Source organism: Amblyraja radiata, chromosome 29 (assembly GCF_010909765.2).
Source record: "Amblyraja radiata isolate CabotCenter1 chromosome 29, sAmbRad1.1.pri, whole genome shotgun sequence".
Taxonomy (NCBI): domain Eukaryota; kingdom Metazoa; phylum Chordata; class Chondrichthyes; order Rajiformes; family Rajidae; genus Amblyraja; species Amblyraja radiata.
This window is the reverse complement of record NC_045984.1, coordinates 28,229,169-28,254,820: the sequence shown is the minus strand read 5'-3', so window position 1 is coordinate 28,254,820 and position 25,652 is coordinate 28,229,169. Positions and strand designations below refer to the sequence as shown.

Sequence of the window (25,652 nt, the reverse complement as noted above, 5' to 3'; positions counted from 1 at the left end):
ACACACACGCACACACACACACACACACACACACAAAAAGCTAGAGTAACTCAGCGGGACAGGCAGCATCTCTGGAGGGAAGGGATGGGTGACATTTCGAGTCGAGACCCTTCTTCAGACAGTTGGGGGAGAGCGAGACAGAGATAAGGAGGTGTAAGGTGTGAAAACAAGATATCAAATTAGATGTGGATCGAGGGAAATGTAGAATAGATCTCTCGTTTTCACGCCTTATCCTTCCTTATCTCGATGCCTCCCTCTCCCCTGAGTCTGAAGAAGGGTCTCGACCCAAAAAGTCACTGATTCCTTCTATCCAGAGATGCTGCCTGTCCCGCTGAGTTACTCCAGCATTTAGTGTCTATTTTCGGTGTAAACCAGCATCTGCAGTTCCTTCCTGCAGAGTTGCAACTAGACTGTTTCCTTTATCATCATTCCCATTTTGCATATCTTTCCTTCACTATGCTATATCTTTCTGCATCACCGGCTATATCTCTCCTTTCCATTTCCCCGACTCTGAAGAAGGGTCTTGACCTGAAACGTCACCTATTCCTATTCTCCAGAGATGCTATCTGACCCGCTGAGTTACTCCAGCATTTGGTGTCTATCTTAGGAATACCCGCTCGTTTGTTTCCTCTTTACGATCGCCTCTCATCAATTCAAGATGGAAAGGGTGCAGGGAGGATGTACGAGGATGTTGCCAGAACTCAAGGGCCTGAGCTATGGGGAGAGTTTAAGCAGGCTGGGAATCTATTCCTTGGAGTGTAGGAGGAGGATGAGGGGACGATCTTATAGTAGGGTGTACAAAACCATGAGAGGAATAGATCGGGTAGACGCACAGAGTCTCTTGCCCAGAGTAGGGGGAATCAAGAACCAGCAGACATGGCTTTAATGTGAGGAAGGAAAGTATGAATAGGAATTTTTCACACAGTGGTGGGTGTATGCAACAAGGTGCCAAAGGAGGTAGTTAAGGCAGGTAGTATCGCAACATTTAAGAAACGTTTGAAGAGGTGCATGGATAGGACAGGTTTAGAGGGATATGGGTCAAACGGTGAAATGTGGGCCGAAGGGCCTGTTTCCACTATGGTTGACTCTGACTAATTTTTACAGCCAATTTTTACAGTCCTAAACTTATCTCATCTTGTACAAAACCAACTCTTCATAGACCAATAATTGGTTTTTGGATTACGCTGTGACTGTGATGATTAACACGGCCTTCCTGAGTGTCATTTGTGATTTGTGACTCTGCAGGCCGCACCATTATATTGTCTACCCATTACATGGATGAAGCCGACCTCCTTGGGGACAGAATTGCCATAATCTCCCAGGGAAAGCTATGCTGTTGTGGATCTTCGCTCTTCCTCAAAAACCATTTGGGAACGGGCTATTATTTGACGTTGGTTAAAAAGGAACACGACAAGACTACACCAGCGAGCTCCAGTAGCACCACCATCGGTATGAGAAAGGTACCACAGATATTGGGCTTTTATACATCGCTTTCTGTCCGTCATCATAGATAGTCAAGGCCCACAGTAAAGGCCATCTTCAAGAATCAAGTGGCTGCAATAAGATGACAAAATATTGGATATATTAAGTATTAATTGATTGATTGTTTCATTTTGAAAGCTTGTAAATCGTAGAGAGGAGTGAACATCATAAGATCAAATGAGGTGAGGAGTTGCTTAGTATTGGCAAAATAATAAATCAGGGAAGGTAGTGCATCCGTGGATAACAAGGGAAATCAGGGATGGTATCAAAGCAAAAGATGATGCGTACAAATTAGCCAGAAAAAGCAGCATACCAGAGGACTGGGAGAAATTCAGAGACCAGCAGAGGAGGACAAAGGGCTTAATTAGGAAAGGGAAAATAGATTATGAAAGAAAACTGGCAGGGAACATAAAAACTGACTGCAAAAGTTTTTATAGATATGTGAAGAGAAAGAGATTAGTTAAAACAAATGTAGGTCCCTTGCAGTCAGAAACAGGTGAGTTGATCATGGGGAACAAGGATATGGCGGACCAATTGAATAACTACTTTGGTTCCGTCTTCACTAAGGAAGACATAAATAATCTGCCGGAAATAGCAGGGGACCGCGGGTCGAAGGAGATAGAGGAACTGAGTGAAATCCAGGTTAGTCGGGAAGTGGTGTTGGGTAAATTGAATGGATTAAAGGCCGATAAATCACCAGGGCCAGATAGGCTGCATCCCAGAGTACTTAAGGAAGTAGCTCCAGAAATAGTGGATGCATTAGTGATAATTTTTCAAAACTCTTTAGATTCTGGAGTAGTTCCTGAGGATTGGAGGGTAGCAAACGTAACCCCACTTTTTAAGAAGGGAGGGAGAGAGAAAACGGGGAATTACAGACCAGTTAGTCTAACATCGGTAGTGGGGAAACTGCTAGAGTCAGTTATTAAAGATGGGATAGCAGCACATTTGGAAAGTGGTGAAATCATTGGACAAAGTCAGCATGGATTTACGAAAGGTAAATCATGTCTGACGAATCTTATAGAATTTTTCGAGGATGTAACTAGTAGAGTGGATAGGGGAGAACCAGTGGATTTGTTGTATCTGGACTTTCAGAAGGCTTTCGACAAGGTCCCACATAAGAGATTAGTATACAAACTTAAAGCACACGGTATTGGGGGTTCAGTATTGATGTGGATAGAGAACTGGCTGGAGTAAACGGGTCCTTTTCACAATGGCAGGCAGTGACTAGTGGGGTACCGCAAGGCTCAGTGCTGGGACCCCAGCTATTTACAATTTATATTAATGATCTGGATGAGGGAATTGAAGGCAACATCTCCAAGTTTGCGGATGACACTAAGCTGGGGGGCAGTGTTAGCTGTGAGGAGGATGCTAGGAGACTGCAAGGTGACTTGGATAGGCTGGGTGAGTGGGCAAATGTTTGGCAGATGCAGTATAATGTGGATAAATGTGAGGTTATCCACTTTGGTGGCAAAAACAGGAAAGCAGACTATTATCTAAATGGTGGCCGATTAGGAAAAGGGGAGATGCAGCGAGACCTGGGTGTCATGGTACACCAGTCATTGAAAGTAGGCATGCAGGTGCAGCAGGCAGTGAAGAAAGCAAATGGTATGTTAGCTTTCATAGCAAAAGGATTTCAGTATAGGAGCAGGGAGGTTCTACTGCAGTTGTACAGGGTCTTGGTGAGACCACACCTGGAGTATTGCGTACAGTTTTGGTCTCCAAATCTGAGGAAGGACATTATAGCCATAGAGGAAGTGCAGAGAAGGTTCACCAGACTGATTCCTGGGATGTCAGGACTTTCATATGAAGAAAGACTGGATAGACTTGGCTTATACTCGCTAGAATTTAGGAGATTGAGAGGGGATCTTATAGAAACGTACAAAATTCTTATGGGGTTGGACAGGCTAGATGCAGGAAGATTGTTCCCGATGTTGGGGAAGTCCAGGACAAGGGGTCACAGCTTAAGGATAAGGGGGAAATCCTTTAGGACCGAGATGAGAAGAAACTTTTTCACACAGAGTGGTGAATCTCTGGAACTCTCTGCCACAGAGGGTAGTTGAGGCCAGTTCATTGGCTATATTTAAGAGGGAGCTAGATGTGGCCCTTGTGGCTAAAGGGATCAGGGGGTATGGAGAGAAGGCAGGTACAGGATACTGAGTTGGATGATCAGCCATGATCATATTGAATGGCGGTGCAGGCTCGAAGGGCCGAATGGCCTACTCCTGCACCTATTTTCTATGTATCTATGTATCTATGTACTGAGGTCCGTCCAGTGGCGTAGCTGCCTTACAGCACCAGAGACCCGGGTTCCATTCTGATCACGTTCTCTGTGACCACGTGGGTTTTCTCCGGGTACTCCGGTTTCCTCCCGCACTCCAACGACATTCGTTGGTTAATTAGCTTGGTATACTTGTAAATCGTCCCTAGTGTGCAGGATAATGTTAGTGTACGCGGGGATCACCGTGGACTCAGTGGGCCGAAGGGCCTGTTTCCATGCTGTGTCTCTATAGTCTAAAGTTCCCGGGAAAGAATGAGTCGGGATAGGAGTGATTGCTTTTTCAGTCTTTCTGTTGTACAACATGTTAGTGCAGCCTCCTGCATAGCTTGTTTTTCTGGAGTTTGGTTTCGAGATACGGCTTGGAAACAGGCCTTTCGGCCCACCGAGTCCACGCCGACTATCGATCGCCCGTACACTAGTTCTATCCACGCACGTGTCAATTTACAGAAGCCAATTAACCTGCAAACCTGGAGTGCGGGAGGAAACCAGGGCCGATGGGTGAAGGACCAGTTACCTCACTGTATCTCTAAACTAAAGTATTGCACTGATCAAAATAATTATACTAGACTGACTTCAGTTCTTGACTATTTGTTGTTTTCTTAATATTGCTAGGATGACAGTGATTCTGAGAGAAGTTATGATACTGGGCTCGGCAGTGAACAATACAGTGAAACAGGCGCTCTGGGTAAGTTTCATTCCCTTACGATGTGAATAAGATGTCATCCCACTTGTACTCGGCTTGTACTCGCTAGAATTTAGATGATTGAGGGAGGATCTTATAGAAACTTACAAAATTCTTAAGGGGTTGGACAGGCTAGATGCAGGAAGATTATTCCCGATGTTGGGGAAGTCCAGAACAAGGGGTCACAGTTTAATGATAAGGGGGAAGTTTTTTAGGACCGAGATGAGAAAATCATTTTTTACACAGAGAGTGGTGAATCTGTGGAATTCTCTGCCACAGAAGGTAGTTGAGGCCAGTTAATTCTCTATATTTAAGAGGGAGTTAGATTGTTCCCGATGTTGGGGAAGTCCAGAACAAGGGGTCACAGTTTAAGGATAAGGGGGAAATCTTTTTGGACCGAGATGAGGAAAACATTTTTCACACAGAGACTGGTGAATCTCTGGAATTCTCTGCCACAGAAGGTAGTTGAGGCCAGTTCATTGGCTATATTTAAGAGGGAGTTAGATGTAGCCCTTGTGGCTAAAGGGATCAGGGGGTATGGAGAGAAGGCAGGTACAGGATACTGAGTTGGATGATCAGCCAGGATCATATTGAATGGCGGTGCAGGCTCGAAGGGCCGAATGGCCTACTCCTGCACCTATTTTCTATGCTTCTATGTTTGTTCCATTTTATTGGTATTAAAATAATCTTGGGAAAAAAGTGGCACACCCCAGAAACTGGAATACCATAAAAACTTTATATACTACTTCCTTAGATCGAGTTACACAAACAGTTTAGTTTGTTGTCACGTGTACCGAGATACAGTGAAAAACCTTTGTTGTGTGCTATCCAGTCAGCAGAAAGACAATACATGATTACAATTGGGCCATTTACAGTGATAAGTGAATAACGTTTAGCGCAAGGTAAAGCCAGCAAAGTCCGATCGAGGATAGTCCCAGGGTCACCAAAGAGGTAGATGGTAGTTCAGCACTGCTCTCTGGTTGTGGTGGGATGATTCAGTTGCCGAACATTTATATATCAACTTAAAAAGCTTAATTTTAAAAAAAATAGAATGAAATATTTGCCAGGGCAGAAATGCTGTCCAATGGACTTGAAATCAACATGGAGGGGAGAGAGAGAGAGTCTGTATGAGCCTGTAAATGGCCTGAACATCTACCAAAAAACAATCAGCTTCAGCATCTGCCCCCAGTGAAGTGCTTTGGACATTTTCCCACTTTAGAGGCAGGATGTAAATGCCAACTGGTGTTATAGTCAAGGTGGACAAAGTGCTGGAGTAACTCAGCGGGTCAGGCAGCATCTCTGGAGTAAAGGAATAGGTGACATTTTGGGTCGAGATCCTCATTCAGACTGAGGAAAGGTCTCGACCTGAAACGTCACCTATTCCTTTTCTCCAGAGATGTTGCCTGACCCGCTGAGTTACTCCGGCGTTTGGTGGTGTCTATCTTCGGTATAATCGAGCACCTGCAGTTCCTTCCTACTCTGGTGTCGATAGTTCCTGGTATTTCATGACCTAATGGTGACACGAGGAACTGTAGATTCTTGGTTCTTGGTTTCTTGGTCCTCCAAAATATTCCAAATGGAATTTAAACTGGAGGTGGTGAAGGGAGAGCTTAAGCCAGAAAGGGTTATTGGGAAGAAAGAGCTACTTTAATGCAGGAATCTTGAGCAAAACACAAGGTGTTGGGAGACCTATCACTTTTGAACTGATGAAATGTGGCCTGACCACTGAGTTGCATCATGAGTGTGAAGATCCAGAGTGACAATACTGGGTCCTACAGAATGGCTTCCTCCAAGAATGCCTACTAAGTCCCGCTATTCCCACCTGCTAAGTTAGTAACTGGAATCTTCTGCTTATCCTATCCTCGGTTTTATTGTGATGAGTCCCACTGGGGCAGTGGGACTTAAGGCTGTGGCTCTCACATCTAGGGTTGCCAACTTTGTCACTACCAAATAAGGGACAAAAGGTCAAAATAAGGGACAAATTCCCAAAGGCAATTTGTGGACTGACTCGGCCGTGGCTGGGCGAATGATGAGTTGGCCCGGGTGTTGGACTGTACTCAAAGCCCAGTCGGCGGGCCAGCTGGGGAGTCTTTGCCCAGACTTTGCCCGGACCAAAACTCCTCTGCTGGCCTGCCGCTGGGCTTTGTGCTCTGCTGCACGCAAAGTCCGGCACCCCATCCAACTCATGAACCGATGATTGGCCATGAGAAGGAGGGATGGTGGTGTCGGCGGTAAGCAAAAGTCCGAAGGTCGGACCGCTGGCCGGGCTGCCGACCGACGGGGCCAGGGGCGAGGCCCTGTTGCTGCACTCCACGGGCTGCACTACGTCGGGACGGGTGAGGCAGGGCCGGACGCGGCACTCCGACCCGTCAGTCCCCTCGACCCGAGTGGTAGCAGTCAAATACAGGGCAAAGGCGGTCCTGTATGGGACAAACCAATTTAGCCCAATGTACGGGATGTCCCGGCTAATACGGGACAGTTGGCAACCCTCCTCACATCTCTCTTTGTTTTTTTTTATCTTGCAGATGTGTCGACTGTTTTAGCACTGGTGCAGAAATATGTCTCTGACACGAGGCTGGTGGAAGACTTTGGCCATGAGATGACCTACATTTTGCCCTATACCGGGGCAAAGGATGGCGCCTTTGTGGAACTCTTCCAGGAACTGGACAACCGTCTCTGTGAGCTCGGAATTTCCAGTTATGGGATCTCGGACACCACCCTGGAGGAGGTCAGCACGAGGGGAGCAGCGAATGGGTAGCAACAGTGTTGAGTCTTAAAATCCCTGTCTTGCTTTCAACGTGCTTCAGTCCCTTCCATCTCTTCACAGACGATAACTTTCTCCATTTCAGGCATCCCCGATTTTCATAACGAACCATAATTTTTCAATTATGAAATATAATTATTTTTTAAAATTAAGAATTTGTTCAATTCTCAAAATTTTCATTATGAACTTTTTGGGCATCCCCAACTTCCACCATCTAATTCCTAATCCTTCGACCAGAGCGCCTGCCCACCCAGTCCACGCCCACTGACCATCGCTCGCCCGTTCACACTAGTTCCATGTTATCCCACCAACACATCCAATCCCCTGCACACTTTCGGGGCAATTTACAGAAGCCAATTAACCGACAAACCCGCACGTCTTTGGAGTGTGGGAGGAAACCGGGGCACCCGGAGAAAACCCACAGTCACAAAGAGAACGTGCAAACTCCACACAGACAGCACCCAAGGTGAGGATCAAGCCCCGGGTCTCTGGTGTTGTTTATTATCGCAATTAGAGTTCTCGGTCTCTATCCCTGATCCATGGTTCGTCACCTCTTATTCTGGGTTTTTGATCACTTTCAATTTTTGGCCTTTTTTGAGTACATTGAACTTGAAAATGTTGTATAATTGCTGCGTTTTTAACCTACACTGTGCCTTCTAGATTTTTCTCAAAGTGGCTGAAGATTCAGGAGTGGACAGTGATGTTGCAGGTAATGTCAAAGTCACCACTTCCGATCATCTTTATTACTAACAAAGGTTATTTTTATTTTCCAAAGCACGTTTCAACTCTCTATTCTTGTTCCAAATCTCTGCTCTTTGCTAGTCTTTGACAACAGAAAATACTGTTCACTTTTAATTTGTTGTTTCAGCGTGCCAAGTGTATATGTATTTAGTTTAGTTTTGAGATACGGCGCGGAAATAGGCCGTTTGGTCCACCGAGTCCGCACACTAACACTACCCTGCAAAAACTTGGGGCAATTTAAATTGATACCAAGCCAATTATACCAAGCTAGATAGTGATCTTAAAGATAGCGGAGTCAGGGGATATGGGGAGAAGGCAGGAACGGGGTACTGATTGTGGATGATCAGCCATGATCACATTGAATGGCGGTGCTGGCTCGATGGGCTGAATGGCCTACTCCTGCACCTATTGTCTATTGTCTATTAACTTCCAAACCTGTGTGTCTTTGGAGATTGGGAGGAAACTGAAAATCTCGGGGAAAGCCCACATGGTCACGGGGAGAATGTTCAAACGCCATATAGACAGCACCCGTAGTCAGGATCGATCCTGGGTCTCTGGCGCTGTAAGGCAGCACCACTACTGCTGCGCCACCGTGACGCCCCGTTCTTGCAGATCCGAAAGCTTTCTAACCGTGGGGCTTCCTTGGGTCATGTCCGGCCTGGTGTTAGATTAATTGATTATGATTGATATATTGAATCAGCAGCTCTTTTCTAACCATGCAGCCACCAGGATGGTAAAGGTTGCATTATGGCCTGTAGTCATCCAGAAACTTATCTTCCTATGTCATTTAGTTTTTCATCTTTCAACATTGTCCGTACTCTTTAAGGGCCTGTCCCACTTTCATGACCTCTGCCGAGTTTGCCCTTGACTCGTACTCGCAGCATGGTCGTCACGAGGCTGTAGGAGGTCGAAGGTACTCGTGGCATCAAGTGGGTCGCAGTGTTTTTTCTAGCCTGATGAAAAATGTCCACGAGTAAAAAAGGTTGTGAAAGTGGGACAGGCCCTTAACTCACAGGCTAGTCTGACACAATCTACGCCTTTGAGAGTTACACTTGCATTGGAGCAGAGTCAATGAAGCTGGTACAATTTATGCCCTATCCCCGGGAGTCTGCTCAGATTCTGTGTACGTTAAAGAAACTCTGATGTTGGTACTTCCAACGTATGTTCTGTCTTGTAATTATGTTGCTGGATTATGGACGGGTGGGGGCGGAGAATGTTAAAAAAACAAAGCGATTACAGGTCACATGTCCATTGCCCTCACCGTAAATTCGGACCAAGTTTTTAATTATTGCACTAAATGGAAGTCAAGATATTTTGTATCGGTTGCTGGCATATTGTGCCGTTTCAACTTTTATCCATCCACATCAACTTAATAGCCCTGTCCCACTGTACAAGTTCATTCAAGAGTTCTCCCGAGTTTGCCCTGATTCGAACTCGGAGATTTACAGTAATGGCCGCTCGTAGGTACTCGGGGCTCTCGTGGACATTTTTCAACATGTTGAAAAATCTTCACGAGTCTTCCCGAGCTTACCGCGTTTCCTGAGTACCTGCCGTTAGCGTTACGAGCCACTAAGAGACGTCTCAAGCTCCGACGTACCCGCTACGTACATTCTACGTGCTTCCACGCGTTTGTTTTTTTAAAACTCGGGAGAGCTCTTGAATGAACTCGTACAGTGAGACAGGGCTTTAACCCTACATTTCAACTGTAAAGTGCTTCAAAAAAATTACTTAGTTGGCTGCAAAATACCATAGGGCGGTCGGTGGGGCAGCGGTAGAGTTGCTGCCTCACAGCGAATGCAGCACCGGAGACCCGGGTTCGATCCCGACTGTGGGTGCTGTCTGTACGGAGTTTGTGCGTTCTCCCCGTGACCTGTGTGCGTTTTCTCCGAGATCTTCGGTTTCCTCCCACACTCCAAAGCTGTACAGGTTTGTAGGTTAATTGGCTTGGTGTATAAGTGTAAATTGTCCCTCGTGGATGTAGGATAGTGTTAATGTGCGGGGATCGCTGGTCGGCGCGGACTCGTTGGGCCGAAGGTCCTGTTTCCGCGCTGTATCTCGAAACAACTAAAGGAAGCTCAGAAGCTATGGTTGGTGCAATGGTGTCTCATCTTAAGGTTTAGTTTAGTTTATTGTCACATGGACTGATGTTCAGCAAAAATACTTCACATGATACACAATCAAGATGTCCACAGTGTACAGATAAAGGAAATAACATTTAGTGCAAGATAAAGTCCGATTCAAGATAGTCCAAGGGCCTCCAATGAGGTTGATGGGAGATCGGGACGGCGCTCTGGTTGGTTGTAGGATGGTTCTTTCCTTCCATCACCTCATGCATCATTTTTATTTTCCGGGGTATTTACAGATGGAAATGTCCCGATTAAAAGAGTCAGATGTTCAAGGTCAAGTGAGCACACGCTTCAACCCGTGAGTGAAGAAGGTGACTTTGAGATGCACGATGTAGAACCGGGTAAGTTCCACGTTGAATGGTCCCAAACACTTTGGGTTCAATATTGTCTGTTACTGTAAGGCCCACAAACCTCTCTCCAGACTGACATGACATTCAGCCATGCAGGACAGGAAAAGCCACCCAATTTAATTCCCATCTCGTGGGTTCCTCGAGATCATGATACCCAGCTCCTCCTGCTCGAAGAACCACTTTCCCAATTCTCTTTCCCCACCGACTATCAGATTGAAGAAAGGTCACGACCCAAAACATCACCCATCCATTTTGTCCAGCGATGCTGCCTGACTAGCTGAGTCACTCCAGCACTTTGTGATAAGTCTCCCATCCGTGTTCTCCAGGGATGCTGCCTGACTAGCTGTGTTACTCCAGCACTCTGTGAAACATCACCCATCCGTGTTCTCCAGGGATGCTGCCTGACCCGCTGTGTTACTCCAGCACTTTGTGCCTTTCTGTGGTGCATCGTGTCTCAGTGAGCCTGAGCCACGAGGTGCCGTTAAAGAACAGCAGAAATCAGCTCGTGGTTCCTGTGAAGATTCAGTGTGTGCCTTTCGATTGACAGTTCAACATTCTCATGGTTGAGTAGCCCGCCAGCACTTAAATTTGTCTTTGTAATGACCACTTGCATAAGGTGCAGACCAGCGATGAAACAAACATTTTGGCAGCAGAAAGAACAGAAAAACATGTAATTAAGACTAGGAGACAGAAACACAAAATAAAAGATAGACACAAAGTGCTGGAGTAACTCAGCGGGACAGGCAGCATCTCTTGAGAGAAGGAATGGGTGACGTTTCGGGCCGAGACCCTTCTTCCTGAAACATCACCCATTCCTTCTCTCTAGAGATACTGCCAGTCCCGCTGCGTTACTCCAGCACTTTGTGTCTATCTTCGGTTTAAACCAGCATCTGCAGTTCCTTCCTTAACACAAAATAAAGTGCTAGCTTAATAAATATCCCCCATGCAAGTTAATTGCTGTATTTTTCCCCATCAATGTTTATATCTGAATTTATAATAAAACAAACATAAAGTTAAATATAAACAAATGTCTTGTTCCCACTCTGCAAATAGTGTGCGGGAACTTGGAGAAAATTCAGTTTACTAAATTAGAGTTTTGTTCTGAATGTTTTTATTGAATATATTGTCTCTCTATTTCTAATGCTTTCCAAATGCCAGTTAAAGGGAAAGTACGAACAAAAGGTACGAATAAAAATTGGATATAATTTTTATTGAAGTTAACCTGATCGGAAATGTGCAAAATCTGGAAGAGAAGCTGTTTTGATCAGTGTGCCTTTTTAAAGTAATTTACACAAAGAATGAGCTATACTTTATTGTCATAGGGGGTTAAATGGGGAAAAAACGTGGTTAGCAGAACAACTAGGATATCAAGAGAGTCGAGAGTGTTTTCTTGTTATATGTCCCAGACAGAACAATTAAATTCTTACTTAACAGCACAACGGAGTGTGTAAACATATTACTCTCCAAACTCAAACTTGGGCTTGCCGACCTCGATGAGACTCAGATTAAAGTGCTTTGTCGAAAGTGACGTCATGGGCTAGGGGGATTGTCCTGCTACATAAGGTTATCTCACCTTGAGATCTGGGGAGTCAACAGGCAGCTGGGCTCGAGACAACACCCTCGCTCAGCTACAGCAGCAATGACAATTACGTTAGCGGACCCAACTAATATGTGACACCTGAATAAAACTACTGTTTGAACCTGCCTGACGTCTGGCCTTTTCCTGACCACGTTTGGCGCCGCTACAATGTAAAAATATTACTCTCAAAACTCAAACTTGGGCTCGCTGATCTCAATGAGACTCAGTTTAAAGAGCTTTGTCGGAGATAGTCACAAAATGCTGGAATAACTCGGCAGGACTGGCAGCATCTCTGGAGAGGAGGAATGGGTGGCCCCTTCTGCAGTCTGAAGTTTCTGGTCTCGACCCGAAACGTCACCCATTCCTTCTACCCACAGATGCTGCCTATATCGCTGAGTAGACATATTCAGTGTAAACAGCATATGACCATATAACCATATAACAATTACAGCACGGAAACAGGCCATCTCGGCCCTACAAATCCGTGCCGAACAATTATTTTCACCTAGTCCCATCTACCTGCACTCGGACCATAACCTTCCATTCCTTTCCTATCCATATACCTATCCAATTTATTTTTAAATGATAAAATCGAACCTGCCTCCACCACTTCCACTGGAAGCTCATTCCACACAGCTACCACTCTCTGAGTAAAGAAGTTCCCCCTCATGTTACCCCTAAACTTCTGTCCCTTAATTCTGAAGTCGTCCTCTTGTGTGAATCTTCCCTACTCTCAATGGGAAAAGCTTGTCCACGTCAACTCTGTCTATCCCTCTCATCATTTTAAAGACCTCTATCAAGACCCCCCTTAACCTTCTGCGCTCCAGAGAATAAAGACCTAACTTGTTCAACCTTTCTCTGTAACTTAGTTGCTGAAACCCAGGCAACATTCTAGTAAATCTCCTCTGTACTCTCTCTATTTTGTTGACATCCTTCCTATAATTGGGCGACCAAAATTGTACACCATACTCCAGAATTGGTCTCACCAATGCCTTGTACAATTTTAACATTACATCCCAACTTCTATACTCAATGCTCTGATTTATAAAGGCTAGCATACCAAAAGCTTTCTTTACCACCCTATCTACATGAGATTCCACCTTCAGGGAACTATGCACAGTTATTCCTAGATCCCTCTGTTCAACTGCATTCCTCAATTCGCTACCATTTACCATGTACGTCCTATTTTGATTTGTCCTGCCAAGATGTAGCACCTCACACTTACCAGCATTAAACTCCATCTGCCATCTTTCAGCCCATTCTTCCAAATGGTCTAAATCTCTCTGTAGACTTTGGAAATCTACTTCATTATCCACAACACCACCTATCTTAGTATCATCTGCATACTTACTAATCCAATTTACCACACCTTCATCCAGATCATTGATGTACATGACAAACAACAGTGGACCCAACACAGATCCCGGAGGCACCCCACTAGTCACCTGCCTCCAACCTGACAAACAGCCATCCACCATTACTCTCTGGTGTCTCCCATTCAGCCACTGTTGAATCCATCTTGCTACTCCTGCATTTATACCCAACAATTGAACCGTCTTAACCAACCTTCCATGGGGAACCTTGTCAAAGGCCTTACTAAAGGCCATATAGACAACATCCACTGCTTTACCCTCATCAATTTCCCTAGTAACCTCTTCAAGCATCTGCAGTTCCTTCCTACACAGAATTTGATCTTTGATGACTTTATAAAGCAACTACCCTTCATATAAATAAAATGAAAGAACTCTGTCCTTGGTTTAAGGGGGATCAAATTAGCTGGGATTCCAGTTTATGATTGTTTGCTGGGGTAGTTCTATGATGCAGTGAGAAAGCTGCTGCTGATCCTTCAACATAGACCAGTGACTCGCTGCTAATGTGGGTGGCAAATGTGTGCTCCCCCTTGGTCAAACTGCCCTTATAGACTTGCTGCCTGAAACCAACCCCATCCCAAATAGCAAAGCCTTGTATATGGTCCAAGGGCTTTGTGCAATGTCGTGCTGTCATATAAAACAGGTTAGGACCACAAAATTAATTTAAAAATCAATGAAATTATTCAACAATTTGAAACTTAAATCATTTTTGAATGATTAAAGGATCTAAACTCTATTTAAAAAAAAATATATATATAATTTACCTAATACTTACCAGTTCATCAGTACCAGGGCAGCACGGTGGCGCAGCGGTAGAGTTGCTGCCTTACAGCACTTGCAGCGCCAGACACCGAGGATCGATCCCGACTACGGGTGCTGTCTGTACGGGATTTGTACGTTCTCTCTGTGACCGCGTGGGTTTTCTACGAGATCTTCGGTTTCCTCCCACGCTCCAAAGACGTACAAGTATTACACTTGGTGTAAGTGTAAATTGTCCCTACTGTGTGTAGGATAGTGTTGATGTGCGGGGATCGCTGGTCGGTGCGGACCCGGTGGGCCGAAGGGCCTGTTTCCGCGCTGTATCACTTTTTCCACTGGAGTGAATGGATTTCATTATTCCTGCCCCAGCTCTGAGCTTTACTTTAGACTTATGAGAGAGAGCGCGGCGACAGACCCTTCGTCCCACTGAATTTGCGCTGCCCACCAATCCTGGCACTATCCTACACACCACGGACAATTTACAATTTTTACCGAAGCCAATTAACCTACAAACCTGTACGTCTTTGGAGTGTGGCAGGAAACCAGAGCAAGATCCACGCAGGTCATGGGGGAAAAACGTCCAAACTCCGTAGAGACAGCACCCGTAGTCAGGATCAAACCTGGGTCTCTGGCGCTGTAAGGCAGTGCCACTGTGCTGTTGCTGTGGTTCTGAAGATAAACCCCCAGCACCTTTTGCTGGCAGAGTTACTGTTAGCCTGTACTTGGCTGCCAGAGTCCACGAAGAATTCAACATCAGAGCACTGTTGGATAAAATTCCTGCAAGTGGCAACATTTGCTAGTTCCACAGAGAAGTACCGGAGGTTTGGCATTTCACAGCAAGGTTTAACCCTCATGCTATAAACCCTGAGCTTCCATCGGTGTTTAATGAAGGAACTTCCTTTCTACCTTTGTTCAGAATCCAGAGAAACGGACTTCATGCACTGCGCGGACGGCCGAGGCTCGTACCAGCTGCGCGGCTGGGAGCTCACCCGCCAGCAGTTCCACTCTCTCTTCATCAAACGCTTTATCTACGCCCGACGCAGCCGCAGGGGACTCTTTGCGCAGGCAAGTCAACCTTTAGCTGTTAGTAGAAACAAGATGTGTGTTCCCTCATCACCTCTTCCCACAGCATGGAGGAACCGCCATGGGGCGGGGGCAGGGGGGGGGGGGGGGGGGGTTACAAAGGATGAGACCCTTCTTCAGACTGAGAGTCAGGGGAGGGGGGTGAAAGACCAAAGGACAAGACTCTTCTTCAGACTGAGAGGGAGACACAGAGATATGGAAGGGTAAGGTGTGAAAACAAAACATCGTGGACCTTTGGAATGGAGATCTACCGATTAGGGTTGTGCACTGAATCTTGCAACTTCATATTAACTAACGTAATCACATGTGTTGGTGGATTTCTACTTAAATCATTCTGGTGTATTTAAGTTTAACCACTGATTAATGCAATGCAGCCTGACAATTCTGCATAAACTGATCTGGTATAAACTGATGGTGTTCAAAAAGGAACTGCAGATGCTGGAATATCGAAGGTACACAAAATTGCTGGGGAAACTCAGCGGGTGCAGCAGCATCTATGGAGCGAAGGAAATAGGCGACGTTTCGGGCCGAAACGTCGCCTATTTCCTTCGCTCCATAGATGCTGCTGCACCCGCTGAGTTTCCCCAGCAATTTTGTGTACCTGGTATAAACTGATGTTGTGTATAAAGTACTGTCCTAAGATAGAGAGTTTCTTGATTAGTGCGGGTGTCAGAGGTTATGGGGAGAAGGCAGGAGAATGAGGTTAGGAGGGAGAGATAGATCAGCCATGATTGAATGACGGAGTAGAGTTGATGGGCCGAATGGCCTAATCCTGCTCCTATCACATGATTTTACAAGAATAACATGAATCAATTGCGATGTCTTGTATCTTTTCCAGATTGTGCTGCCAGCTATGTTTGTCTTCGTCGCACTTCTCTTTAGTCTGATCGTGCCTCCGTTTGGGAAGTACCCGTCATTAGAGCTGAATCCCTGGATGTATGGGGAGCAGTTCACTTTCATCAGGTAACCAACGCACACCAAAGCACAAAATCGACTAGTTAATCCCATCACAACAGGGGCACGAATTGTGGTTGTCGCCCCTTCAGATGCTGAGGACAGGGCAGCCAAACTCTCCTCGCATCCAGCCTGGGCAACTGAACCATTCGACCACATCTAGAGAGCAGTCTCGACCTACTACCCACCTCATTGGAGACCCACGGACTATCTTTGATCGGACTTTAGACACAAAAAGCTGGAGTAACTCAGCTGGCCAGACAGCATCTCTGGAGAAAAGAGGTCAGCATCTCCAGAGGTGCTGCCTGACCCGCTGAGTTACTCCAGATTGTTGCGTGTATCTTCAGTTTAGACCAGCATCTGCAGTTCCATCCCGCGCATTTGATCGGACTTTACTGGCTTTACCTTGCACTGAACGTTATTTACTTTAGTCCCTACATCCCCTGTCAGCACACTCTAAATGACTCGATTGTAATCATGTCTTGACTTTCCACTGACTGGTTAGCAGGCAAAACAAAAGCTTTTCACTGTACCTCGGAGGTACCTCAGTGTACCACTGTACCTCCAATAAACTCCTGCAGTAGGTTGGCCAGTTTGATTATAGACCGCGACTGGTCTTGGATTGTGTCGCTTGTAATTCTCTCACTGAACTTCCACTTCTCAGGTACATGGAAGGTGATCCAAGTGACTATTGTTTGGCTCACCCCCTATCTACCTGCTGACGTTTGGATTAGAAGGGAGCGCCTCGATCAACATTAGAATTGCTGATTCTGAACAGACTTCAAGTTCACATTTATTGTCACAGGCACCAATTGGTACAGTGGAATTTGAGTTGCCATACAGCCACGTGGAAACATAGAAACATAGAAAATAGGTGCAGGAGGAGGCCCTTCGAGCCATTCATTGTGATCATGGCTGATTGTCCCCAATCAATAACCCGTGCCTGCCTTCTCCCCATATCCCTTGATTCCACTAGCCCCTGGAGCTCTATCTAACTCTCTCTTAAATCCATCCAGTGACTTGGCCTCCACTGCCCTCTGTGGCAGAGAATTCCACAGACTCACCACTCTCTGTGAGAAAAAGTGTTCCCTCATCTCAGTTCTAAATGGCGTACCCCTTATCCTTAAACTGTGGCCCCTGGTTCTGGACTCCCCCAACATCGGGAACATGTTTCCCGCCTCTAGCGTGTCCAAACCCTTAACAATCTTATATGTTTCATATAAGTTACTTGGAGTTACTCCAGCTTTTTGTGCCCATCTTAGACTTACGATCATTGTTCATCTGTTTTGTATTTTTAACCCCTTCAGTGACGATCTGCCGGAGGATTTCAACACTGGCGAGCTGATGAACGCACTGCTTGGTGACCCTGGGTTTGGTACGACTTGTATGGCAGATGGTTTGAATGTGTAAGTATGAGAGGTGGGTCATTCTCTCCGTCAGACGATATGCAGCGATTGTGCCCACTCTTTCTCTACCACCCTTTGTTCCTTTTAATCCAAGCGTTGGAAATTTCTGTTGAAGGTGTGTTCCCGCTATCTAATCCGCACGGTTTCAGTGGAACTGATAGCACATTTAAAATAATAATGGCAAACAAATGTCAGGACTGGATCCGCCCGGGTAGGTTACACATGTGGAGAGGTGCTGTGTGTCATAGAGTGATTCCATCTAGTGTAGGTGGGACATGTTGTTTCCTTACTGTATGACTCCAAGAAGGAGAAATTAAGTAGATTGTGGGGGGAAAAAACTACAAAGCCTGTCCCACTTAGGAGACTTTTTAGGCGACTGCAGGAGACTATGCCACATGTTCGCGGGTGTCGCCTTCATGGTCGTGAGGAGTTCCCGCAACCTGGGAACTAATCGCGGCCTCATTATGGTCGCCGCGAATCCACTCTGACAGTCGCCGTTCCAGCTGCCGGTTGTTCAGGCGACTGCCGGCTGTCCGCTGAAAAACTGCCTAAGTGGGACAGGCCCATTCGCAAGTTAGTAAGTAAGTCAATTTTATTTATATAACACGTTTAAATCAACTCGCGTTGAAACCAAAGTGCTTTACATAGACGAAATAATCAAGTTTCCGTACATCCAGAGAAAAATTTAAAAAATTTAAAAAATGACACAACACATTGTAGAATTCAACATGAACGTCCCCCCACAACAGAATCAACATTTTCCACTGTGGGGAAAGGCATCAGAAAGTTCAGTATCTCTGTGATCACCCGAGGTCGGGGCCTATTTGTGGCCTCCTCAGCCAGTCCGATGTTTTCAAGGAATAGGTGAGGTTTCGGGTCGAGACCCTTCGAAGAAGGAATAGGTGACGTTTCGGGTCGAGACCGAAGGGTCTCGACCCGAAACGTCGCCTATTCCTTCGCTCCATGGATGCTGCCTCACCCGCTGAGTTTCTCCAGCGTTTTTGTCTACCTTTGTAAAAGGGCTTGCCCCACTTTCAAGACCTAATTCACGACCTCTGCCGAGTTTGCCCTTGACTCGTACTCGCAGCATGGTCGTCACGAGGTCGTAGTGATGCTGGTCGTAGGTACTCGTGGCATCAAGTAGGTCGGGGCGTTTTTTTCAACATGATGAAAGATGTCCACGAGTTAAAAAAGGTCATGAATTAGGTCGTGAAAGTGGGACAGGCCCTTAAATCTTCGCTGCACTTTCTCCAGTGCAAATACAGGCGTTCCCGCAGGTGGTGAACAGAGCGTGGCCATTACTCAAGCTGCGCTCTGCCTGGCGTTGTTACATCTCACGTTATGTGCTTTTCAGTCCCCCTTCCCATCCCTGTCTCTGGCCATGAACGCAGATTTAAACCACTCCACTCTACGTCCTACACAACTTCAGGCCAACCTCCTGACCCTTCATCCGCACGCTGTCACAACTAGAGAGCAGTCTTCAACTCCCACCTACCTTATCAGGGACCCTCGCACTATCTTTGAATCTTTGATCGGACTTTACTGGCTTTACCTCATACTAAACCGTTACTCTGTATTCCCATGTCATGTATCTGTACACTGTGAATGGATCGACTGTAATCATGTATTGTCTTTCTGCTGGCTGGTTAGCGCGCAACAGAAGCTTTTCACTGTACCTCGGAACACGTGACATTAAAGGGAAACATTTCTTGCCTCATTTCCCCCTCTCTCTCTCTCTCTCTCTCCCCTGTTAGAGACCAGCATTGCTCGCCAGGTAGTAACGAATGGATAACTCCCCCTGTCCCAGGATCGATCATGAGCATCTTTTTCAATGGCAACTGGACAATGCAGAACCCATCGCCTACATGTGAGTGTAGCTCGGAGCAGAGCAAGAGGATGCTGCCTGAATGTGGACAAGGCGCAGGAGGGCTCCCACCATCCGAGGTGAGTTGGATAAACCAAGGACGTCTTTAGACTTGTGTGTAGGAAGGAACAAAATGCTGGAGTGACTCAGCGGGACAGGTCGCAACTCTGGAGAGAAGGAATGGGTGACGTTTTGGGTTGACCATCCCTAACCAGGTTGAAGAAGGGTCTCGACCCGAAACGTCACCCATTCCTTCTCTCCGGAGATGCTGCCTGTCCCGCTGAGTTACTCCAGATTTTTGTGTCAATCTACATCTTTAGACTAGACATCCAGGCCCTTCAGCCCACTGGGTCCAGGCCAACCAGGGATGCCCTTACACTGGCACTATCCTACACACTAGGGACAATTTTACAGAAGCCAATCTTCCTGCAAACCTGTACGTCTTTGGAGTGTTGGAGGAAACCGGAGCACCCGGAGAAAACCCACGCAGTCACAGGGAGAACGTTCAATCTCCATATAGACAGTACCCTGGGTCAGGATCAAACCCGAGTAGCTTCGTGGTTATTTTTAACCATTACTTAAATACGTTTGTATGTTTAAAGCAATGAACTTTTTTTTTTAAAGAAAATAGTCTATTATCCTTTTTTTTTTTTTTTAAAGTTGTCTTAATTTAGGTACCTAATTTTTACATGTGCTACTGCTTCATCTAATAGAATGGTAGATAAGTCACACTATGGAAGTCAGACATTTTGGTTCATTGTATCTGTGCTAAAGCAGGAGAGAGCACCTTCCCGTCGTCTAGACTTGGTCTGCAACATGACAAGTCTGCTGCACATTCAGACACTTGAAATGTGCCGCTCCCTTCAAGCAGTGAGTTTGTCTCTGAAGAAAAGCTCATAAGATCATGTGATGGGGAGCAAAATTAAGCCACCAGTCTACTCCACCCTTGAAGAAGGGTTTCGGCCCGAAACGTCGCCTATTTCCTTTGCTCCATAGATGCTGCTGCACCCGCTGAGTTCCTCCAGCAATTTTGTGTACCTTAGTCTACTCCACCATTCAATCATGGATGATCTATCTATCTCTCTCTCTCTCTCTCTCTCCTAACCCCATTCTCCTGCCTTCTCCCCACAACCCAAGATACCCGTACTAATCTAGGATCGATCTATCTCTGCCTTAAATATATCCACTGACTTGGCCTCCACAGCATTCTGTGGCAAAGAATTCCACAGATTTCACCGCCCTCTGACTAAAGAAATTCCTCCTCATCTCCTTCCTAAAGGAACGTCCTTTAATTCTGAGGCTGCGATCTCTAGTCCTAGACTCTCTCACTTGTGGAAATATCCTCTCCTCAAGTGTCAATGAGGTCCGCCCCCCCCTCCCTCCTTGTCCTTCTAAACTCCAACGAGTACAAGCTTAGTGCCATCAAACGTTTTTCAACTTCCACCACTTACTTTAAAATTAGGTCACTTGTTTTTTTTACTTCTTAGCTTCGAAAAATAAATCCTTTGTGTTTACTCTTTCTACGTGCCTCAACTTTTGTACACCTTAATTAAGTCTCGCCTTGTTTCAATGAAAGCAACTTGTGAAGGATTTGACATGAAATGTCACTTATTCCATTTCTCCTGCTGATATACTCCCATCATTTAGTGTTAATATTTGTCAACTATCTTTGTGTCTACCAATCATTTCTCACCGCAAAAATGTTCCAGCCCTTGTAATATCCTCAAACAAACGTCTCTGCATCTTCTCCAGGGCCTCCGCTTTAGATTTAGATTTAGATTTAGATTTAGATTTAGAACATGCCATTTGTTCTGTTGTGTTAATGCCTCTCTTTTGAATAAATTATCTTTTTTTTTTTTTTGTAATTTATTGAACATGTTAAAAAATACAAACACAAATAAACTTGTAAGCAATAAAAAAAGAAAAGAAAACACAAAGGAAAACAAACAAATAAGTAACTCAAATAATACAAATAATATCGTTCATGTTCAAAAGGGGTAAGAAAAAATTTAGAAAACTTTTCTGGTCCTACCCCCTCTTATTTTCTATTCATTTTCATGGAAAAACAGAATAATGGGAACAAATGGACCCAAAATCTGTTGAACAGTCCACAAACAAGAAATAACCAAACAGAAAAGAAAATCACTGGTCCAGCTCATAACCATTCAATCTTTTGTTTCTGAAGAGTGTTTTTAGTTTGAATAATTCTAATTCTTCTTCCACACTCTTTCCTCATAGCCTGGCAAATAATGCTCCTTCAAGCAAACATCACATTCCCCTTTAGTAATAACTATTGCATCAACTTCCATCAATCATTTTGTATGATATGTTCCATATCATCAATGCAGCCTAGTTTAGAGATACAGCATGGGAACAGGCTCTTCACCTACCGAGACCACCAGTTCTATCAGTTTACAGAAGCCAATCGACCTACAAACCTGTACGTCTTTGGAGTGTGGGAGGAAACCGGAGCACCCGGAGGAAACACAGGTCACCGGGAGAACGTACAAACTCCGTACAGACAGCAACCCGGAGTCGGGATCGAACCCGGGTCTCCGGCGCTGTAAGGCAGCATCTTTACAGCCGCGCCTGTTATTTTCAACCATGTATACACATTTATTTTCTTGATCTACGCCAGGCTTCCATTGTCAATCTTCTTTGGTGAAGCCTCTTGTTGTATAATATGGAACTTGGTGGACAACACAAGTTACAGCACCAGAATGCATGTTGAGATACCGATTCTACGGGCATTGTAATTGTTATTCAGGCCACACAGCAGCAGATACTTACTCAAAAATTGTACAGTGCAACCTCAGATGCTGGTTTGCACCGAAGATTGACACAAAATGCTGGAGTAATTCAGTGGGACAGGCAGCATCTCCGGATAGAAGGAATGGGTGACGTTTCGGGTCGAGACCTTTCTATCAAAAATTGTAAGGCATGCGTTTGTGTTGACAACAGTGGATTTTTCTTTCTAAACAGTTGCATCGTAATACCGGAGACATACTTCAGAACCTAACTGGCAGGAATATCTCTGACTACCTCGTGAAGACCTACCCCCAGATCCTGAGTAAAAGGTATGAATTGGCTAAATGTGGTCTAATTATTCAATGTCACGTCATTTAATTCTTGCGGTGATCTGTGGATAACATAATTCTGTTCTTGTTTGCAGCCTGAAAACCAAGAAGTGGGTGAATGAATTCAGGTAAGTAAATACCTCCAGTGGCGAGATAGTTGGTATTCATGTTCTGATTATCCAAATGTTAAACGATCAGCCAAAAAGGAATTTTTAATCTTTTAGTCTGTGGAATTCTCTGCCTGAGAGGGCGGTGGAGGCCGGTTCTCTGGATACTTTCAAGAGAGAGCTAGATAGGGCTCTTAAAGATAGCGGAGCCAGGGGATATGGGGAGGCGGCAGGAACGGGGGTACTGATTGGGGATGATCAGCCATGATCACATTGAATGGCTCGAAGGGCGAATGGCCTACTCCTGCACCTATTGTCTATTGTCCCAAATCCCTTGGCTTGTATCTTGACGTTAAATGTCATCGGACTATTGACTAAGCCTCATGAAACCATGTGAAGGAAGGCACCGCAGATGCTGGCTTACGCCAAGGATCGACACAAAATGCAGGGGTTACTCAGTGGGACAGGCAGCATCTTTGGAGAGAAGGAATGGGTGACGTTTCTGGTCTAGACCCTTCTTCGGACTCACTTATCCTCATCCCTTTTGTCTTTCTCATGGAAATATGTAGATAGGGAGGCCTCGTCAAACCATGTTATTCTGTGCAGTCAGGGAAAGAGATACTGGGGAAATTGCACAGTTGCGCTCAAAGAATATCTAGGAATAGCGAGGCACAAACTACACAGCAAACCTGCCAGTTTGTGAAAGAGTGACTCAGCAAGCTGATGATTAATATCATAAACAGTACCTACTTAGTTTGCAGATACAGCATGGAAACGGGCCCTTCGCCCACCGAGTCCATGTAAACCAGGGGTGTCAAACTCGCGGCCCGCGGGCCGGATGCGGCCCGCGAAGGGGTCCAATCAGGCCCGCGGGATGATGCCAGAACGGGCTTCAGCTATCCGCGGTGCCGGATCGGGCTGCGATCGCGAAGGAAATAGGCAACGTTTGGGGAAGGAAATAGGCAACGTTTCGGGAAGGAAATAGGCAACGTTTCGGGAAGGAAATAGGCAACATTTCGGGAAGGAAATAGGCAACGTTTCGGGAAGGGAATAGGCGACGTTTCGGGAAGGAAATAGGCAACGTTTCGGGAAGGAAATAGGCAACGTTTCGGGAAGGAAATAGGCAACGTTTCGGGCCGAAACCCGGAAGGGTTTCGGCCCGAAACGTTACCTATTTCCTTCGCTCCATAGATGCTGCTGCGCCCGCTGAGTTTCTCCAGCATTTTTGTCTACCTTCGATTTTCCAGCATCTGCAGCCCCTTCTCAAACAAACCACAAAGCTACACGTCTTTGTCCTTTCATAGACACTGAATGGCAAGTCACCATCCCTGCTTGTTATTCTGTTTCCTTCAATTTTGATCTTTTGCAATGTTTTCTTTTTTACTCGATGTATTTAACAAAATCTGTAAACTGTGTAACTGACGTATAAGTGGGTTGAAAGTGGGTGCATTGTGATGTGAGCAGAATGAAAGGAGCCTCCTTGTTCTGATTAGGAAAGGGCCGATTAGGAAAGGGGGAGATGCAACGAGACCTGGGTGTCATGGTACACCAGCCATTAAAAGTAGGCATGCAGGTGCAGCAGGCAGTGAAGAAGGCGAATGGTATGTTAACATTCATAGCAAAAGGATTTGAGTATAGGAGCAGGGAGGTTCTACTGCAATTGTACAGGGTCTTGGTGAGACCACACCTGGAGTATTGCGTGCAGTTTTGGTCGTCTAATCTGAGGAAGGACATTCTTGCCATAGAGGGAGTACAGAGAAGGTTCACCAGACTGATTCCTGGGAGGGCAGGACTTTCATATGAAGAAAGACTGGATAGACTCGGCTTGTACTCGCTAGAATTTAGAAGATTGAGGGGGGATCTTATAGAAACTTACAAAATTCTTAAGGGATTGGACAGGCTAGATGCAGGAAGATTGTTCCCGATGTTGGGGAAGTCCAGAACAAGGGGTCACAGTTTAAGGATAAGGGGGAAATATTTTAGGACCGAGATGAGGAAAACATTTTTCACACAGAGAGTGGTGAATCTGTGGAATTCTCTGCCACAGAAGGTAGTTGAGGCCAGTTCATTGGCTATATTTAACAGGGAGTTAGATGTGGCCCTTGTGGCTAAAGGGATCAGGGGGTATGGAGAGAAGGCAGGTACGGGATACTGAGTTGGATGATCAGCCAGGATCATATTGAATGGCGGTGCAGGCTCGAAGGGCCGAATGGCCTACTCCTGCACCTATTTTCTATGTATCTGTGTTCTGTTGTAGGTACGGAGGATTCTCCTTTGGAGCTCGGAGTTCTCAGATTCTGCCTTCACTGAATGAAGTTAACAGCTCCATCATCGAGATCAGGGCACGACTCAACGTTACAAAGGTACTGAAGTTTATGAATAAGTTTATTGGCCAAGTAGTCACATACAAGGAATTTGCCTTGTTGCTCCGCCCACAAGTGACAACATGGCATACCGTGACAGTTAGGAATGACACACACAACATTAAACATTAATAACAAACTGGTTTAAATCTCAATGTCGAAACAAGGAACTGCGGATGCAGATAAACGCAAAGTGCTGGAGTGACTCAGCGGGTCAGGCAGCATCTCGGCAGAGAAAGGATGGGTGACGTTTCACGTCAGGACCTTTCCACGGACTTTCAGATTTTCAGTCTGAAGAAGAGTCCCGACCCAAAACGTCACCTATTCCTTTTTCTCCAGAGATGCTGCCTGACCCGCTGAGTTACTCCAGCACATTGTGTCTATCTTTGGTCTAAGCCTTGTCCTTTTGTTTCAATGGGGCCTTCCGCAAGTTAGTAGCAGAGAGTCACGATCACCAGTCTCTGAAAATACTGAGGGCTGGCTGCTCCACAGAGGGGTCTTTACGACAAAGGCAGTACGGGCTTCTGGTTTAGTTTAGAGATTCAGTGCGGAGACAGGCCCTTCGGCCCATCGAGTCCGCACCGATCAGCGATCCCCGCACATTAACACTACCCTACACATACTAAGGACAATTTTACATTTCCACCGAGCCAATTAACCTACAGAC

At 45.7% G+C, this 25,652-nt stretch overlaps 1 protein-coding gene across 3 annotated transcripts in view; it reads left to right on the top strand.

Moving 5' to 3' along the window:
• Positions 1-25,652, top strand: part of abca7 (ATP binding cassette subfamily A member 7) — a 144,888-nt gene that overhangs the window by 92,000 nt on the left and 27,236 nt on the right. Inside the window, exons 24-37 of one of the 3 annotated variants that reach the window (XM_033047042.1) lie at positions 1,246-1,460; positions 4,373-4,445; positions 6,968-7,170; positions 7,867-7,915; positions 10,310-10,414; positions 11,582-11,605; positions 15,048-15,196; positions 16,053-16,177; positions 17,476-17,564; positions 18,153-18,155; positions 19,331-19,518; positions 22,421-22,515; positions 22,611-22,643; positions 24,880-24,985. In XM_033047042.1, the coding sequence (XP_032902933.1) occupies positions 1,246-1,460; positions 4,373-4,445; positions 6,968-7,170; positions 7,867-7,915; positions 10,310-10,414; positions 11,582-11,605; positions 15,048-15,196; positions 16,053-16,177; positions 17,476-17,564; positions 18,153-18,155; positions 19,331-19,518; positions 22,421-22,515; positions 22,611-22,643; positions 24,880-24,985 (1,457 nt within the window). Of the gene's footprint in view, positions 1-1,245; positions 1,461-4,372; positions 4,446-6,967; positions 7,171-7,866; positions 7,916-10,309; positions 10,415-11,581; positions 11,606-15,047; positions 15,197-16,052; positions 16,178-17,475; positions 17,575-18,152; positions 18,156-19,328; positions 19,519-22,420; positions 22,516-22,610; positions 22,644-24,879; positions 24,986-25,652 lie in introns of all 3 variants that reach the window. The other 2 variants (XM_033047041.1, XM_033047043.1) reach the window with 2 other exon arrangements.